At 41.5% G+C, this 17,857-nt stretch overlaps 2 protein-coding genes across 4 annotated transcripts; both read right to left on the bottom strand.

Moving 5' to 3' along the window:
- Positions 1-47: 47 nt before the first annotated feature.
- LOC125527474 (kinesin light chain 3-like) lies at positions 48-17,794 on the bottom strand. Of its 3 annotated transcripts, XM_048691979.1 has the most exons (19): positions 17,599-17,794; positions 16,919-17,005; positions 14,664-14,857; positions 13,896-14,000; positions 12,248-12,348; positions 11,770-11,848; positions 10,962-10,973; positions 10,300-10,365; positions 8,746-8,814; positions 8,617-8,673; positions 4,486-4,563; positions 3,041-3,138; positions 2,917-2,962; positions 2,360-2,487; positions 2,104-2,206; positions 1,442-1,510; positions 1,184-1,351; positions 645-700; positions 48-490 (listed from the first exon to the last, which is right to left on the bottom strand). In XM_048691979.1, exons 1-19 carry the CDS (start codon positions 17,741-17,743, stop codon positions 472-474), a joined length of 1,680 nt encoding a protein of 559 aa, XP_048547936.1. In that variant the 5' UTR covers positions 17,744-17,794; the 3' UTR covers positions 48-471. The 3 variants fall into 3 exon arrangements, with proteins under 3 accessions (XP_048547936.1, XP_048547939.1, XP_048547937.1); XM_048691982.1 differs by lacking the exon at positions 1,184-1,351; XM_048691980.1 differs by lacking the exons at positions 8,617-8,673; positions 8,746-8,814.
- Positions 4,531-8,609, bottom strand: LOC125527475 (predicted GPI-anchored protein 58). The gene is made up of 3 exons (XM_048691983.1): positions 7,639-8,609; positions 7,095-7,548; positions 4,531-7,014 (listed from the first exon to the last, which is right to left on the bottom strand). The coding sequence occupies exons 1-3, from the start codon at positions 8,040-8,042 to the stop codon at positions 6,961-6,963; spliced, it is 912 nt and encodes a 303-aa protein (XP_048547940.1). The 5' UTR covers positions 8,043-8,609; the 3' UTR covers positions 4,531-6,960.
- Positions 17,795-17,857: the final 63 nt, after the last annotated feature.

Here is a 17,857-nt window from a genome sequence, read left to right as displayed (position 1 = left end):
TATTGGGTTACAGACGCATTTTAAACCCATTTAAAAATTGATGCTTGTTTGAAACTGAACGCAAGTTGTTGTACTGTCAACACACACAACAACAAAAAAGTCGTTAGCATTTGGATACTCTACTAATTAATCTTTTGATATTCTACCCAAAAGATTTGTTGTGAAAAATATGACAAAAGGAGTGCAAACACTCATTTTGCACAGGAAATCTTAGATAGACTTTGTATAACTACATGTATCAGTCAACGTCTTGTCCACTTGCCCACAATGACCGAGTCTGACAAGGTTATTCCTCTGCATCACCAAAATCCACACTGCCTGTCATACTGTTCTCTCCTCCCAATTCCTTCATTATTTGTTGTGACTCAGCCAGCTCTTGGATATGTGGTGCATTCATGTAAGGAGTGCGCCGAGTACCACCGACGAGGGTCCTCCAGCATTTCATGTAGTGCGCCCTGAGGGCGTTGGACACTATGTTTCGTGTACGAGGCTGCAACAGTAAATATCATGTTAAAATGGTTATTTAGTTCTGTAGTCCGTGCTGACTGCAGATCATATTAAGCAGAAAGGCTGGAGGACCGACCCTCTCCTGCATGGTTCAAAAAATAAACAAATGAAATTCACTCCAAGGACCCAACACATACCTCATTGTAAAGTGAAACCCACTTGCGCAGAGCTTGTTCAAAATTTTCATAATCAACTGAAACAGAGAGATCCAAGTCAGCTAAGACACCAAAGGTAAATTAGGTATGAATACCGTAACACAGAAGGAAATTGGTCAAGTATGCAGAAGCAGCTGTATCCTTGTTATTTGACACAGTTTTAAGTGTGGGATTTGTAACTTAGAACAATAAAACAAAATTTTGCCATGCATATACCATAAAATAATAAACTGAACGAGACCATTACAATTAATGACCGAATTTTAAAATAAAACGCAATCACTTTATAAATTCTAGAGCAATAAGTCTCATCCCTTTTTTGAGAGAACAAATTCTAGAGAATCATCATTTCTGTTGAGACCCACCGAGAACGAAGTGGGAATTACGGAGTATATAAATAAAGCAACATGCATTACTACAACAAAAGCTAAATGAAGAAACTGTATATAAGCAGTCAAGTTGATAAAACATAATTATTACATGATTAAGTAAATTCAACATGCAACAGTGGTGTATCGGACCTTTTCAAATTTATTAAAATGGATTCGTAGCGTGGTATATCGAAGACTTATGCGATATTTTGCTGGCCATATGAATAGCCAGCATTTGTCTGGTATGCGCACAACATCAATTTTGAAGTATCCATGCTTCATATGTTCCCGAGGAAGCCTTAGCAAGAGTACCGAGTTCTAGAGTGAACATTGTTTTGTTAGAAGCAAACAAAAAAGATTATGTATCCAATAATTGCCAAATGCATAAATGAAGCACAGGAAAAGTACCGCTGGTGCCCATTCTTGTATTGCCATGTTTAAACAGTCAAGAAGTCCAACAATTTCAAGTGCTTCCAACTACAATAACAGTATCATCAATAGAAAAAACATGGCATCACACATCTACCTGGCTGAGAAGACACTAACAACACTTTAAGTAAACAAAATTCCAACGTTTCACAATCCTAGCTACAACTCTGCCGCATCAGGTTACAAATGGATTCAAGGATGCCGGGAGATAATTCCTATGTAAACAATTTCGGATATAATGCTAGTGTTTGTGTTATGTCTTCATTGGAAAATGGGGTTGAAAAGTATTTGGGTGCATGCTTGTCTATGCTGACATGACTCAAGAGAAACCTAAATAGAAAGGGAATATGATAAGTCACATTGCGGCATGCAAAAATAGGAGAAATGTGAAGGCATGGTGATGTTAAAAGGAAGCTTTATGGTAACCATGACAAACATGAAATTTAATGCACCAATTGTTTATGTAAAAACACAATCCATGGAATCCTGAGAGTTGCAAATCTATTGGATTCTTAATCAGTGGAGAGAAAACTAAATAACCACAAAAGCAGGGGAAGAAAAATGTAAAAATGGACAAGGGTTGGACATCATGAACATATAAGTGGAAGATAAATCCCTTTGTGGGTGGGTGGGAAACATACAAGTATTCCTGTTGCTGCAATCCGCCGCTCCAATTCGATACCAAAGGCATTCTTCGGTTTTTTCTGATCTTCCCTCGAAGGATTCAGTATTTTTTCCGCTATCCTACCATGACGAAACATAGATTCACAAAGATTCAAACAATTTACTACACTACTGCACTTAGTATCTAGGCATCTTTTTAGTTTTGATGTGCCGAATGGAACTATGGAGATTAGGAACCCAAAACGTGTAAAAATATGGAGCTAAAAGGAATACCTTATCGAATCATTGACAAGTCTTTTTCCCCTCACAAGGTGAGATCTACATAGGTCATTGTTCACTTTGATATCACTAATAATTCTAAGCAAACTTAGCTTTGCCAAGTGTACCAATATACTTGCTACCTGTAACAATGAGACAGGTTATTAACCACTAATAGTATGTGACTGTTTAACAAATTTGTGTTAATGTTTCAGAAGCCAGTCCCAGACTGGCTCCAGCAAGGTGGCTGGTATTACCATCAGGTTCTATGCTTCTAACAACAGCAGAGAGAGTATTAGGCCACATGAGCCAAGTCATCCCATATACAAATATCAGGTGTAACAAAGGATTCAAACACCTGTTTACATGTTCTTAAAAAACTTCACAAAGGTATTGTAAGATAAACAATTTTAAGAAGGCGGAGGTTCCAAGTAACGGAGGTTGTGATATACTACCAACTATGACCATTTGAGACAACTGGCCACAATGCTTTCATCTGGTAACACAAGATGACTTTCTACCATAAATTGAAAATCAGCTCAAAAGCCAAATATTATAAGGCAATGGCAAACCTGAATATGGTCTTCAGATAAAATCTTTTTTCTGACTGCAAGGCATCTAAACATCGTAAATCATTGAACCTGTAAGTAAGAAAACTTTAAAACTGGCCAAAGAACCTAAAAGTAACCTTTTTACCTTTGCAATAATTCTTCTGATTCCCTCAGCTTCCCTAGGGTTACAAGAGTGACACTTAATTGTACGGCTGCGACTGTAGTACCAAACGAATCCCATCCCTAGCAAACAGTTCCACAGATAATTTTCAGTAGTTTACGTAGGGATGATGTGACAGGCTCTGGTCAAGAGTGCCTGTCACCTTTCTCCTTTTCTGTTTTCAATCAGCTTTTATTTTGTTTCCTATATGCTTTATCAGAAAATAGTATGGACTGCCAATTGGACTAGAGTTTCACAAAATATGCCACATCAAAACTATTTCAGACTTTCTACTACTTGAGATGTTGTCAAACAGTCAAGAATCATTGTATGCTATTTTCTGGTAGAATTTCAACCCATTGAAATGTCAAGGATCACTGTGAATGCACTGGTATTTCCCCCCTAGCCATGTTGGCATGTTAAATCCACTGTTATACATAACGAGTAGGACAAAGCTGAAGCTCTTGATATTTCATAAATTTGCACATTTAGGATCACCGTGATGCTATTTCGCTAAATTTGCACATCTGGTCTACGTACTACCTCCATTCCAAAGTAATTGAAGTTCTGGGTTTGTCCTAAGTCAAACTTGTTTAAGTCTGACCAAGTCTATAGAAAAATATATTGACATCTAGAGCACCTAATTAGAACCACGAGATTCTTTATGAACTATATTTTCGCATGTGTATTTGGTTATGTAGATCCTAGCACATTTTACTATATAAGTTGGTCAAACTTAAGCTAGTTTGACTTAGGACAAACCTATAACTTTAATTATTTTGGATGGATGGGAGTAAGATGAGGCAAACAATATGATCTGTGCTTCAACGCACTTGAATGCGCACTAGTGGTTGGGGCGCCACAGGGCTTAAGAGAAAGCTGTGCGCACATTTTCATTTAAAAAATACATAGAGTCATCGCCTCCGTCTAAAAAAACATCTCAGAAAAAAAATCATCACCTTCATCTAAAAACAGAAGTAAAAAGAAATTTTTTTTACCACCGCAGCCTACCAATAGGTGCCACTTTGCATAACCGTCTATTTAAAAAATACCGAAGGTCCTCACCTCCATCTAAAAAGAAAAAAACGCATTTAAAAAATAATCCACACCTTCATCTAAAAAAAATTCAAAAAATTTCTCACCGCGGCCAACCAGCTTGCGCCACGTGGCATAGCTGGTTGGCCGCCCTTTGCGCATAGCTTAATGTGTTTAATGTAGTGATACATTATCCTTCCTTGCCACCCCACTCAACCTTGAATAAACAAACAACTAAACACGACTTGTGTTTCAGGCAAAGTTAATGCAGAACTTCACAAAAAATCAGTGTCACCAACTAAAGCACCAATTTAAGGCCCACATTATGTTCATGCCTGATTTCGTACGACAGACTACTGAAGAAACATTGTAGGATTACAGCTACATGTGCATACCTTCGAAAGCTCCATAATATGTAATATCTTCCTTCGCAAATTTTCAGCTTCATCCAGTTGTTTCAGATTCATCAACTCCTGGAAAAACTGGTAACATGAGTACGAAGCCACAAAAAATGCACTCAAGAACAAAGTAAAATCACAAATTACGATCATAAAATCACAAACTGGTAACACTTGGTTGGGGGAGTGGATGTACAATCCTACCACCTGGGTTCAAGTCCTCACGATGCAAACTTACGTTCCTATTCATACTGTAGGGCTCTCCCCTACAGTTCTACTAAAAAAAGCAGTGTAGGGCATAGAATAAGAGAAAAAAGAGATGCAATCATTGCTAGGAACTTAAAAGGACTGATCAGCAACCTAGACCACGATGAAGTACGAATGATCTATGGCACAACTTCAAGTTACAACCATTCTTAGCATTTTACCTAGAAAATGCTTCTGATGTAACAATTTAATAATCTGTGTAAATTTGATGCCAATTGTCAATCAGCGCTGAAAATGATGAAATTGATTTTCAAGGGAGTATGTTAGATCCGTAACTTTATTTCACTGTCTCCTTAACACTAAAAAACAGACACAGTGTGCAAGACCTGACGTGTTAACTTTCATGTTAGGAACAGACTCCTGCGATTTTTGTCTAATTAGTATTCAACTCAGAATGGATTATACACACCACAATTTCTACATACACTATATGGTTTGTGTCTAAACTAATTTCCTGTAAGAAGTATGCAGAAATGGAACAAACCGTTGAATACAATTGCTGCAGTCCAATGTTTGCCCTATTATATTTTTCTTTTTCGAGAAAAATGCAGAAGTCTTGCACGATAGAGAACAAGCTCTGTACAAGCCCTAAAAGGGGCAACACCCTAAATTACAATGCCACACTTCTAAGTGCTAGGCATCGCTGGGAGAAGCTCTAACAAGGGCAACCGACTACGTGCCTTTCCGCACCGCTGATGGGGTGGAGAGGATGACCTGATGCCACCATATCACAACAACTGGAGGTCGTGCCGTGGATCCACAAGAGCACCTCATGCCCTAAGGTGCAGGAGAAAGGGCAACCTATCAGTAGGTGGGTCATGCTCTCCTCAGATTGGCGACAAAGACATGCCGATGTAACCTGCAGCCCCCTGCCAAGCCTAGCGTATTTTAAACAAATAATTAGGGATCTGAACAAAATTTAGCATATAAAATTTTGGGGATACTTTTACGCGTCATCTAGTCTTTCCATTCTCTGTCCTCAACCCTATAATATCCGTCAAAGAGCATCTCTAGCAGACCCCGCAAACGGCCGGGCCGTAAAAGTCGTTTGAGGGCTCCCGCAAAAATTATTTACGGGACGGCGAGCGCTCCGGCGGAACAGTTCCCGTAAACCCGTCCCGCAAATGTTTTGCGGGACGCGTTTGCGGGATCTATTCCGCGCCGGAGGGCTTGCCGTCCCGCAAATACAATAATAAGCAAATATTTAGCAAGTTCATCATCATATATATACATCACTAGTTGATCATCATACTAGTTCATCACATCCAAAATCATGTGCAACAAACGAGGTATCAAGTTTAGGTTCATGAATGCGCGATAAAACAAGACAAAAGATGCTCAAACGACATTGATCAATCAAGCAACATTCTCATTGTTGCGAAGAACGTTGCCACCAACACTGCCCCTAGCACCTCCATCGCCACCATCCACATTGACCGAAGAGCTCGCACCACCATCTTCACGAACTTGAACCGGAGAGTGAGCACCTCCATCTTCACGAACTTGAACCAGAGAGTGAGCACCACCATCACCACCATTCACTTGGACCGGAGATTGAGCACGACCACCATCACCACCATTCACTTGGCTTGCCGAAGCACCACCAACCATGCCGAAGCCACCTCCTCCACCCATGTCGAGGCCACCACCACCATTGCCGAAAGAAAAGCCCCCTCCAAACCCAACACCACCACCGGTCATAAGATTTTGGAGCTCCATCTTCCTCCGGAGCATGATCTCCATTCTTTTCATCTCCCAAAATTCTCTTGCCATTGCATCGATGCTCTCTAGATTCATCATCATGAACCGGTCCTCCTCGGCGGTCCTCTCGTCCTTCCTCCTTTGCTCCTCTAGGATGAGCTTGCGCTCCTCGAAGGCACACCTCTTTTCCCATTTCTCCTCTTCGTGCTTCTCTTTCTTTCGGCCATGGCAACTTTTGCATCCCAATGCTTGGCTAGCATATCCTCCATCTTCGCTATCTCACCAATTTGATCCCTCAAAGTGATTGCCTCGGAATTCCTCTTGACTCTTGCTTTCTCCTTGTTTCCATCTGGCTTACCCTTGTTTCTTCCTCCTCTTGGTGCATCATCACTATCATCATCATCTTCAACCTCCATTTTGATGCCTCTTTTAAGGGGATCCCTTGTCCCTCACCCTCCACTTCTCATTATACCGGAGCCATTTCCAACAATGTTGACGATTGAATTACCGGACATTGGAGGCTGGGATTTGGTTGTAGTACTCGTTGGCGATGCGATCCTAAACACAAACATTGAGACAAGTATGAGCTCATAATCGTCCTATGCACAGCGCTGGGGACTTGATGAAGAAATGCTCACATAATCATCAATAGTGACGCCACTTGGTGGTGCATTCCACACTTGCTCCAAGCATCCGAACCAACGGGAGCAAGCTTTGTTGATGGTGTTCCAACGGCCTTGAAGGCCTTTCAAGCTCCGACCGGATGGGAATGGTATCATTTGATGAAATTTGTCTTCAATTCTTTGCCAATAGTTGCCACATGTTTGATCCTTGCCGGTGATGGAGTCAAGAGGGATGCTTTCCCATGCTTTAACTAAGCATGCATCCTTCGTCTCCATGTAGTTGCCGGTCCTCCCCAACCTAGCATCATAGTCGGCCTCTAGGATCTCTTGCACATCATCATCATCTTCATTCTCATCGTGCACCTCCACGTCGACCTCAACATATGATGCATCGAAATCGCCAAGAGGGGCACTCAAATTCACCATGCTCTCGGCCAACATCTCCGTATATGTGTAGGGCACATTTTGGCTACAAAAATCAAGAGAGAGATAGTCAAGCAATTGTTCCGGAAGGCCGAAAAATGATGACAGGAGCAAAGCAAGCAAAATATTTTTTTACCTCCCGGCCGCTTCATTGAACACGTCGTAGGCGTGGCCGGCGGCTTTGTCATCAATGTGGATGCCGCGGTCGGCCGGAGGCGGAGGAGGAGCCCGACCGCTTGGCGCGATTGCCTTCTTCCTCGGAGGCTTCGCCCGCGCATTGGCGGGGCCGGTCGAGGCGGTCTTCTTCCTCTTGGGCGGGGCGCGTGGAACCGGAGCAGGGGCGGCGCTCGGTGGTGCCGCGCCGTCTGCGCCGCTTTGAACGAGATGGCTCCCTTGGCACTTCCTCTTGAGGGCGGCGGCGGCAGAAGTTGGAGCCGTGAGAGGCCGGGGCGGCCGGCCCGGCGTGGGTGGCCCCATCCGGCTGAATTCCGGCGCTGCGAGGCCGAATGGCGAGGTCAGAGGATGGATGGGCGGTGGCATTGGGGCGGGAGGCAAGAAACGGAAGCCGGCGGAAGTGCTTCGCGCCAACCGAAAGGGGATCCGGCAAAATCGGGTGGATTCCTGCACATATGGAGGAAATGGGCTCGCGGATGCGGGATCCCACAAAAAAAAATCCGGGACGGCCCGATTTGGCTGATATGCTCGGGCCGGGGATACGGGATGGATCCCACAAACCGGCGGTTATTTTAGCGGATGGCCCGGTTTGCGGGATCTGCTAGAGATGCTCTAACTGATTGTACAGAACCATGCTGGATACTGTATTAAAGGAATCCATGAACCTTGAAAGGATGCCTCGCTAAATGAGTGAACTAAATTTTAGAGACACTGGTCTAATGCTTGGGAGTACAAGGGTTTAATCACCATGTTGTTGCATGGTTGTCAAATGTATTTTATGTTTTCAATATGCAACTTTGTGGCATACATGCCATGTGTTTGAACACTAAAAGCATCACTGCATATTCCATTTGTGAACATGAACACAGTTGAAACCCCTATGCACAAGTTCAGAAAGTGCAGTGGTTATTGAGAGGCAGGAAATAAGAGAGGTGCTTACTGTAGAGTGAAACATCATTCTTTGTAAGCAAGCAGGGGATTCGCCAAGTCCAGCTTCCTATTTTAATCCTCATTAAGCCCCCTTTCATGCCAAAAAAAGATTAAATCTACTCTGAAATGGTAAGCATACCTCAAGTATCCTAATAGATTCCCGGACAAGAGCTTCTGCATCTTTTCTTTTTCTTTGTTGACTTAGCACCTAAGAATAGACAAAACAATAGGTTTAGCTTTTGTGACATACACAATAGGAATATGTTTTAGAAGGCATTTCCCTGGTAAATCCATCTATTTAGGTTAAGGGAACCAACGAAAAGGAGGGAAATCTCAAGAAAACACAGTTTAGAGTGAGCTCAAGAAGAGTATATATATGAAAACACTTCATGCAAGAATAAAATACAGTTCTATGCAGCAGAGCACACACAACCATATGAGCTTCATGGTGATAGAACAGTTAGATTCTCAGAGAGAGAAACACATCACTACTGCCTTGCAGGAAATCGACAAATGCTCCTGCTATTTTCATATGGTAGGATGCCCTGTGTTAGGCTACACTTCTCGACTCCTGACACACGAACTGTAATAACGGAGGTTTGAAAGCAAGGAGGCACAACTGTGGAGGCAGCTGCAAGCTCCTAACTGTTCCAGAACCAGTAACTGTATGAGGCAATTAATTAATATTGCAAAAGGAAATGTTGCACGGTAGGATAGTAGCATGAATCACAAGAGGCGGGAGGGAGCCTTGATGGCAGCCGGACCTGAAGGGCATGAGAGACTAGAGGAAGTAGGAGACTGAGATAAGACTGATTTATTTTTGCTTAATTAGTTCCTCATAGAGGGTCCTCTTTGTTATGAGCAAAGCAACTTGATCTACTGCTAAACTTGATATATATTTTTCTTGATTATGTCTTACCGGCTGATTTATCAGGTGAATCTCTTGAATTAACATCTTTACTCATTAATCAAGTAACATGTTTCTAGGCCAGATGCAGTTTTCAATTAGCATGACCATTAGATAATAATTAATATCCATGAACTTTACATAGTTTCCACCAAACAATGTCAGTGTCAGATATGCTTAATCGATACATATTTCCTTTCCTCTTCCCTCAGTGAAAAAGGCCTGAGCATCATTAGAGCCATGTTCTGTGAGATCAATTCCATTCTTCGCTTAACTTTATATTGATTTCATGTAGTTATTGTTCCAGAGACTGTAATAAAGCTGCACATTCCACGGCAACATTTGGTGCTAAGCTGGTCCTAGAACCCTCCCTAGATGCGGCCAGGTCAGGCTCCAGACATCCCATGAGGTGGCCAACGATTTGATTGGACCACATGGTTAACTGAATCAGCAAGGTTCCAGGTAAAAGAAAAAACTTGTGAGGCTCAGGGCCTAGTTTAGCTTGGTGTGTGCGTGTTGTATCTGGCCCAGTGCCTAGAAAGGAAATAAATATCTTCTAGCAAACAATATACGTCGTTTTGTTGGCCTGTGGGGTTCAGGACCTAGGTTAGCATAGACGTGTACTCGTTCTCGCTGTATCTGATTTTCCCTTAATTAATTGTGCAATTCTATTCTTATTAATGAAAGGCAGAGATCCTGCCCTTTGAGAGAGATGTCTCTAGAAAACAATAAGAGAATACAGTACATAACAGTACTTATACAGCAACAGAGCAGTTGTACTTGTACCCTGGCTAGAAGGTACATTGTATTTGCATAATCTGGGTGACCAGGCCCCACAACACTTCCTTGTATCTACACCGGAGTTAAACCAATGAGCGTTAGAACTACAAAAAAATATCCGAAAAATTAGTCAATAATATTATTTCTGTACAAAAGTGAGCACACATATAGTGATACGTAACTGATATGCACCACTCACAAATATTTGATGATTAAAAGAAAACAAATAAAACAGTCAGCAGAATACTATGACTAAAGCTGTTTACTCATAAACACGATCTACTAATACTTGCTCATGCTGGCTTCAACAGTGAGTTGCAAGAGTTGTTCATGTTATTCTCCATTGATTAACATGCATACATTTTTTAGTGCTTTGTCCAACGGGTCATGACTCAAATAATGATATGTTTTCCTGATGGCCTATCATTTAGTCTGCTTACGTGCCAACAGCAGAACGATGTGCATGCCAGATAAACTAGTGTGTACTGCTTAACTTGGATGTTGTTAATATGAAGTATCTCAGTGGCATAGAGAAAGGAGGTTCAAGAATTACCTTCAAACATGCAAAGAGAAAGGAGGTTCAAGAATTTAGTATTACCTTCAAAGCACGCTGAAAATAATAATTTCAAACATGCATAGAGAAAGGAGGTTCAAGAATTTAGTATTACCTTCAAAGCACGCTGAAAAAAAGAAACAATAGAAATAGAAAATGATATAAGAAGCAAGTTTGAGCTGAAGAAAACATGCATAAATCATAGAAAACTGATTCAATAATTGTATGAAAATCACAATGGCAAAATTTTCTTTTTTTTTCCTTTCAAAGTTTCTATTCCACAAGCAGCCTCTTTAATATTTTTGTTGCGCATGAGCAGACGACGAGCAACTCAAATAAGCAGAGATGCTTAAATTAATGAATCACATTAACAGCAAGATAGAAAATGGCCGCCGTGCTAATGCTTTCATACAACACAAATGAGTATTCACATGAGAATTTCTGCACTGTTGTGGATGCTATGTAAGAACTCTATGGTATATAATGATGGTATGTTTCTTTAAGGGGACATTTGATTCCTATGTTCGATTTTGCAGGCTCTAGGAAACGTTCATAAAATATGCAAGTTAGAATCAGATTGTGCAAATTATTCAGGTTTGCAAAGATAAATGAGTAAACGGCTCCACGATTGATCTCATCAAGATAAATGAACTACATATTAAGGGTAAGCAACAGAAAGTGGTTCTGTTCTGATATATTCAAGCCGTACAAACTATTGCCTGCTAGCTGTTACATTTTCCCCCCAGAACAGTAGGGGAGAGTTCTATTGAGCTATTATATGACATTTCACTCAAACACTTCTTTTAGGCCAACCATCTGACTTTAGTAATCACTTCAACACTTTTCAAACTGTATAGCATAACACAATTACAAAAAAAATTGAAAATTGAACTCGAAAAGATTCATGAGGTAACAACAGGTACCTCATAACATGTCTGAGCTTGATCAAACCTGTTCTGAAGATGATAGTGTTGTCCAAGATTACGCAAAGCTGTTCCAACCCTACAAGAGGTATGTATAACATGTTTTATGCAGAACAAGGTAATTCACCAAAGTAGGGAATTTAGATGGAACTTCATAAGCATCGACAAGTGTGATCAATCATGCAAACACAGAGTGATCAGGATATAATATTAAGTTCTCTGCTATTACAAAGGCGGAAGTGTACACCATTCTGCCGCTCATCAACAACAGTACACACCAAGCAGGCAGGGATGCATAACATGCACCATGTAATGGAAACAAATATCATGTCACCTATGCATCCCTTTCTATCCGCTCCAATTTAACCCTAAAAACTAGCCTTTTGCCCTTGAGATATAACCTTACGTTCACTCCTTTTACAAAATGAACCGAATCATAAGTTACTGAACAAAAATCTTAATCTAAAACTTACAGTACCGTATATCATCAGGTCCAAATGATTGCTCCAAGATTTCAATTGCTTCCAGAAATAACGGTTCAGCTTTCTCAAACTCTTTTCTTAACACATAAAACTCCGCCTGCAATATTGAAAACAGAGAACAAGAGGAATGTCTGTTCAGGCAAGAGCAGTACTGAGAGGTTTATGAAAGCCACCACAAGACAGGACGTAGCCTGGCCTTTTAAATTCTTACATGGAAACCATCGAGTGCTGGTGTGTTAAATGCAACCTGTACAACTTAACATACTGGGAGAACGTAGTGATACATAATGAATTCAGTACATGATGCACTGATGCCAAGAATTCGGGTCATTTAAAGTTGTTTGGTTGAGGGATCTTGGCTGGTTACTGGTGCAATGGATATTCACTTGGTAGAAAGATTGGACCCTAAAAATAAGTGCATGCAATCTAATATTGATACACCCAAGTATTTTAATTCTAAAGCATAAAAACTAGTTGATTCAATCGTGGCCACATCCTACATAGTGTTAAGTTGTCAGTACCCCACCTCCAGAGGGCTTATGTGGTATACAGCCTTATATGCAGTTTAAAAAAAGTGATACCTACGACGAACTAGGCATCAATTTCAATTTCAATTAAGGTAGAAGCAAAGGTTCGAACCCAGGCTGGCTAGCCCACCATCCATGGTGCTAGCTAGTAAGCCGATTGGCGCCTTCTCTTGTGCAATTTAGAATTAAAAATAGACAAGGACTAGAAAAGTTGGGCGTGCTTCGCTGTGCTGTTGGTGTTGGTGGGATTTCATTTTTTTATTTGGTTTGGCGCATGTGGAGATGATGGGGTGTTTTTTTTATATAATATAATGCGGTGTTTTGGTGAGCCCTTCCTGATGGCGTGACTCTGTTATGTGCTAATCAATGTGGGGAAGTTTCCTGCGCTGGTGGCCGCATGTACTGTATAGGTGCTACAGTGTCGCATGCTGGCGCTTCTTTTTTGCCAGGTGGTGAGAGGTGCGCTGGATTGATGTGTTTTTATAGGCTGGTGTTGCCAATTGATTTGAGAAATCGTTGGCCCAGTCAAAACCGTAAACCAAATACAAAATTGAATACCTCATCAAATGAGAGAGCTCCTTAAGAAATCGTTTACCTCAAAATCGTAAACCAAATCCAAAATTGAACACCTCAACCGAATGAGAGACCTCCAAAATTAGGGATCATAGTGAATTTAAAGATGTGTTAAATGCGCACGAATTTACCAGGTAAGTGAACAAGGATATGTAAGAGATTGTTTGGTTCAACGTCTAACCTTGCCAAACTTTGCCACATACTTCTTGCCAAACTCACGTTAAGTTAGGTCAATAAAATCTGAGTGCACTTTAGCATCACTAAGAGAATCTTGCCACACCTTTTTAGTCCATGACACACAAGACCCATCTGTCAGAAAATTAATCTTTCCTAACGCGTGACAACAAACTAAATCCCATACCTAAATCGGTCAAACTTGCCCACCTTAGAGTGTGACAAAGTGTGGTTATGTTTGGCATTTTGGCTATGAACTCAAACAGGTCATAAAACTCATAAAGCTTATGGAGTGCAAGAGTTCCGTTCATTAGAGAGGAAAACAGAATGTTACTTCAGTCTCCAGTTCATAGTCAGAGGTGACAATTACCAAGTTTTTTAGTGCCGATGCAGCATGTGGATCTCTCAGTCCAAATCCTTCTTTAGCTTGATGTAGGGCTGCCTTGAAGAACCTTTCAGCTTCATCTAGTTTTCCCTAAAAAAGGAGATAAATACATATAATAGGATAACAATAACTGTATTTCAAAGGTCAAACGCAGAGTAGGAGTAACTAAAGATGGACCCCTCCTTTCCTCCTTACGTACAGTCATACTCCAAGGAACATTATGGTATTAGAAACTTGTGATGCACATGGCATATGGTCCAAATGATCATAATTAATGCAAATGTTCAGCAGTCCCATGGTTTATTGACTCAAGCAAGTTTTAGAATATGTACTTATGGAAGTTGCTACACTCAAGCGTTCAAGCAATAGCAATCCAAAATATCATGACAAATTACTATTAAGTTTCAGCATATGAACATAAAAACAGAGCGTAGTTTAATGACAAGCTAAACCTTCCAGTTTCACAAGGTTTAATTAGGAAACTAAAGGGCTTTTGCCCATAGAAAGAGTTGTAGCAGGTGGCCAAACTGTGTGGACCAAACAGTTAGCATCATGTGGCAACACACCAAAGTTATCCTCTCTAGGTTATGATATATCAAGATGATCGTGATCGAGTTTTGCATCAAATTTAGATAACACATTAAAAAAGGGATCATGCTGGAACAAAGTGTGGAACTATAGGTAGTAATTTTTTTATAAGAAAGATAATGCCAAAAGGTGGGCTAGATGAAGCTAAGGACAAGAGGTACTTGCTTTTATGAAAAAAGCTTTTGCTTTATCCGTGAAGATTCTCCATTTGATCGTGTGTTCATTTGAGATCATTGAACCATCTTCAATCCGACGTAGACCAGTAACAATAGCATCAGCTTGCTTACTCATTGTAGCTGCTGGAGCAACTGAGTCATCCTGAGCCAATACAGAGCCGTCGCTCAGGCTAAGAAAAAAAGCTGTAACAAGAGCGAGGTTAGGATCACACGATATCAAATATGAGTTTTCCTTCATTAAATTTTGAAAAGTAAAATCATAATAGAGCTTCAAAGCTTTAGAGTGGGAATTCTATTAAGTTGCTGTGGATCAACTCTGGAGTATTGAAGACTGAAGTTGGGAAAATAATGGGAGGACTTGTGAGGCTTTTGGAAGTTCCCCACATTGGTTATTTTGAACGTAGCCACGTTGGTTGCTGAAAGGCAGCAAACCTAATTGAACATATTTGCTATAAATATAATTAAATTAGAAGTGGGGCAGTCCCCTATGTTAGCAAGGTAGCTTTTGGGAATGTGGATGCCTTTACAATCCTACATTCCTACAGTTGGTACTAGAGCCTGGTTCTGAGTTCTGACATCTCTGGCTTAATTGGACACTAGTGTGTGACTGACCGATGGACGAAGGTCCCTACGGGACTGTCGGTTGTACACTGAAGGAGCCAGTGAGTTTGAGGGGCCGTTAGTGTATGGTGAAGTGCTGACAGACACCGACTGTAAAGGGGAGGATTTTCCAACTAAGTAAAACATGAACTGAAAACAGTAACTACTAATTTTTTTCTGGGTTTTTCAACACCAATATCTGAAGAGGGAATTGCTGGAACAGTGGAGGTCAATGGACCTTAATTACAAGTTTTCAGCAAAGCAAAACAGGAACTAAACACGCTAACTATTGATCTCCCCCACGGGGTTTTCAACACCAATATGTGGAAGAGAGATTGCTGTAATAGTGGAAGGGCAATGAACCTAGTTGCATTAATTTAATAGTTTTTCTTGCTTGTTCCGGATCCTGTTTTAGGCTCAGTCTGCGGTTGCTGAACTTTGCAGTGCTGCACTTATATTTTATAATCTGCTGTGGAAAATTAGCCATAAAAGTAACGCTAGAATTAGGGAAAAGCGGGTGGGCCAAACAGGATTATGAGAATCCACCGCAATGCCAAACGCAGAATTAATTATAGTACTTTCAGTTTTAGCTTTCTAGTGTTTGCTTTAGCTCTTGTTAGTTCTTCTTTTGATCTGGAAGCTTGCAACTAGTTGAGGAAGAATAGTTATGAATTTCCACTTTCACCGCTTGCTGGCTTTGTGAGATATCAGCTGTGGAACAAAACAAAATCAATCAACACTTCCTTATGGATTCGGCATTCTTCCTCATCGAATAAGCAATACCAACAACACATGTACACATGAAAGTTTTTTTTGGCACCGTTACTGGGGAAGCAACCGCTGGAGCTTCTAATTTCTTGCTTTTGGTAGCTTAGTATATTTAGCTAGTTTAGTTATTTTTTTCTTAGTTTAAAAAACCAAAAATATTAGTGGAAGGGCAAGGGATCTAATTTGTAAGTGCGGGAGCCCCTTACCTCATAACTGCATTGGGAATGAGAAGGCTTTTTTTATCCAACAACCAATGTTGGCATCCACTTATTCTGATAAAAGTGAAGGTTCTATTGCTACTTGGTGCCGTATCCTCTACGTTTTCACTCATAGGACTGTGATGTTCGTATTTATCAGAAATAAACTGTAGTAAGCAGTAAGTAATTGTTTCGTCATGTGTGAAATGTGCAGGTCATTGCGTTTGTAACTTAGCTTGTAAACATGGGTGAGAGAATGCCTGAAATCATCAAAAGAAACAAGCTGTCCAGTCCATTGTTTCCTAAACTCGTGTCTAAGAACCTAGAAAATTATCGGTTGTTGCATGTGTGTTGGAAGAGAGTGGGCTCCAGAAATGCATTTTTTAGAAACATTAGCATGTTTGTTGTGCATGTCCAGAAGTTTATTGCTATACCATTTGCTTGTTTGTCGGCATGCACAGTTAGCGTGTTTCTCAATCTGGTGACAAGATAACCCTCCCTCAACTTTTCTCTTCCACCTCACCCAAATGCTGAAATTGCATGCACCCCACTTGGTAGCAAGTGATATAATAATACTTTTAGTCCAACTATTGTCTTGTACTAAAATTTATGAATTCAGCAACAGCTAAGCAGTCTGCAATGCATGAAAAGGGGATGGTGCATATGCATGAGACCAGACCTGCTTGTCCAATCAGTATAGCGCCAAACTTGAAACCCAGCCGTCGATTGGAAAAGTAACCAAAGTTACCATCATTAGATTCAGAACCTGGGGGAGAAAATCATGCGTTTTGTCAAAATGACCATGAAAGCAGACACGAGCAATGTCACTCTTGGCTGCACTAGAAACAATAGAAGAAGGTAAAACTATAATTTAAAACTCAATTTAATTGAAATAAATCAATCCAGAACAGTTCACTAACAAAGTACACAGCTACTATCATGGATCAACCAAGCTTTGGCGTTGCATATTTCGTGACAGCTGAACAGCTCCCCAGAGACTCAGATTCACCCACAGGTTGTAGCTTGCACATTCCAATTCCAGTCTGATCCCATGACATCACCGGCCTTGGGGGACATCATCAATTCTCCCTAATCTACTCTTAGTCCGTCGTGCTCCTCACCTATCTCTTCTCTCCATGGAAACAATCGAAGGCACGCAACACCATCCCCCAATATTTTGCCACTAAATCAACTCAATTTTACAACCCCAGAGCGCATCGCACGATCCAACCGCTCAAACCCGCTGAAATCACACTACTCCGCCTCGCTACAGCCATTTCCCTGCTAAACACGGCCCAGGGATCCTCCTGCGGGGGGTTAACGCGAGACCACGGAACAGGGTCACAGGGGGAAGCTCACCTGAGGAGGAGGCGGCAGCGGCCGCGGCAGCGGGTAGGTGGAGGCCCCTTGAAGGGGGCGCGCCGGCGAGACGACCTGCCGGGGCGGGGGCGGGGGCGAGGCGGCCGCTCCGCAGGAGCGAGAGCAGCCGCAGCCGCGAGGACATGGTTTATTCGAGAGCAGCCCTGGGCCTCCTGGTCTCTGGCCCGGGGGTTATGCGGTGCGGGGCTCTGGGACTGGGAGAGAGGAGAAACCTTTTGGGCCCCACGCGCGGGCCACA

This window comes from Triticum urartu, unplaced genomic scaffold, assembly GCF_003073215.2.
Source record: "Triticum urartu cultivar G1812 unplaced genomic scaffold, Tu2.1 TuUngrouped_contig_402, whole genome shotgun sequence".
Classification (NCBI taxonomy): domain Eukaryota; kingdom Viridiplantae; phylum Streptophyta; class Magnoliopsida; order Poales; family Poaceae; genus Triticum; species Triticum urartu.
Note: the sequence above shows the minus strand (reverse complement) of the source record. Positions and strands in the feature narration are given on the sequence as shown.

Bases quoted from the DNA above. Each gene is read 5' to 3' on its own strand.
- LOC125527475 (XM_048691983.1), bottom strand. From the start codon at position 8,042: ATGCCACCGCCCATCCATCCTCTGACCTCGCCATTCGGCCTCGCAGCG. The intron at 7,549-7,638 runs GTAAAAAAATAT...TGATTTTTGTAG, and splicing joins TTCAATGAAGCGGCCGGGAG to CCAAAATGTGCCCTACACAT. The intron at 7,015-7,094 runs GTGAGCATTTCT...GTTTGTGTTTAG, and splicing joins GCGTCACTATTGATGATTAT to GATCGCATCGCCAACGAGTA.
- LOC125527474 (XM_048691979.1), bottom strand. From the start codon at position 17,743: ATGTCCTCGCGGCTGCGGCTGCTCTCGCTCCTGCGGAGCGGCCGCCTC. The intron at 14,001-14,663 runs GCAAGTACCTCT...CTCCTTTTTTAG, and splicing joins CAAAAGCTTTTTTCATAAAA to GGAAAACTAGATGAAGCTGA. The intron at 12,349-13,895 runs GTAATTGTCACC...TCAATATTGCAG, and splicing joins CATCGGCACTAAAAAACTTG to GCGGAGTTTTATGTGTTAAG.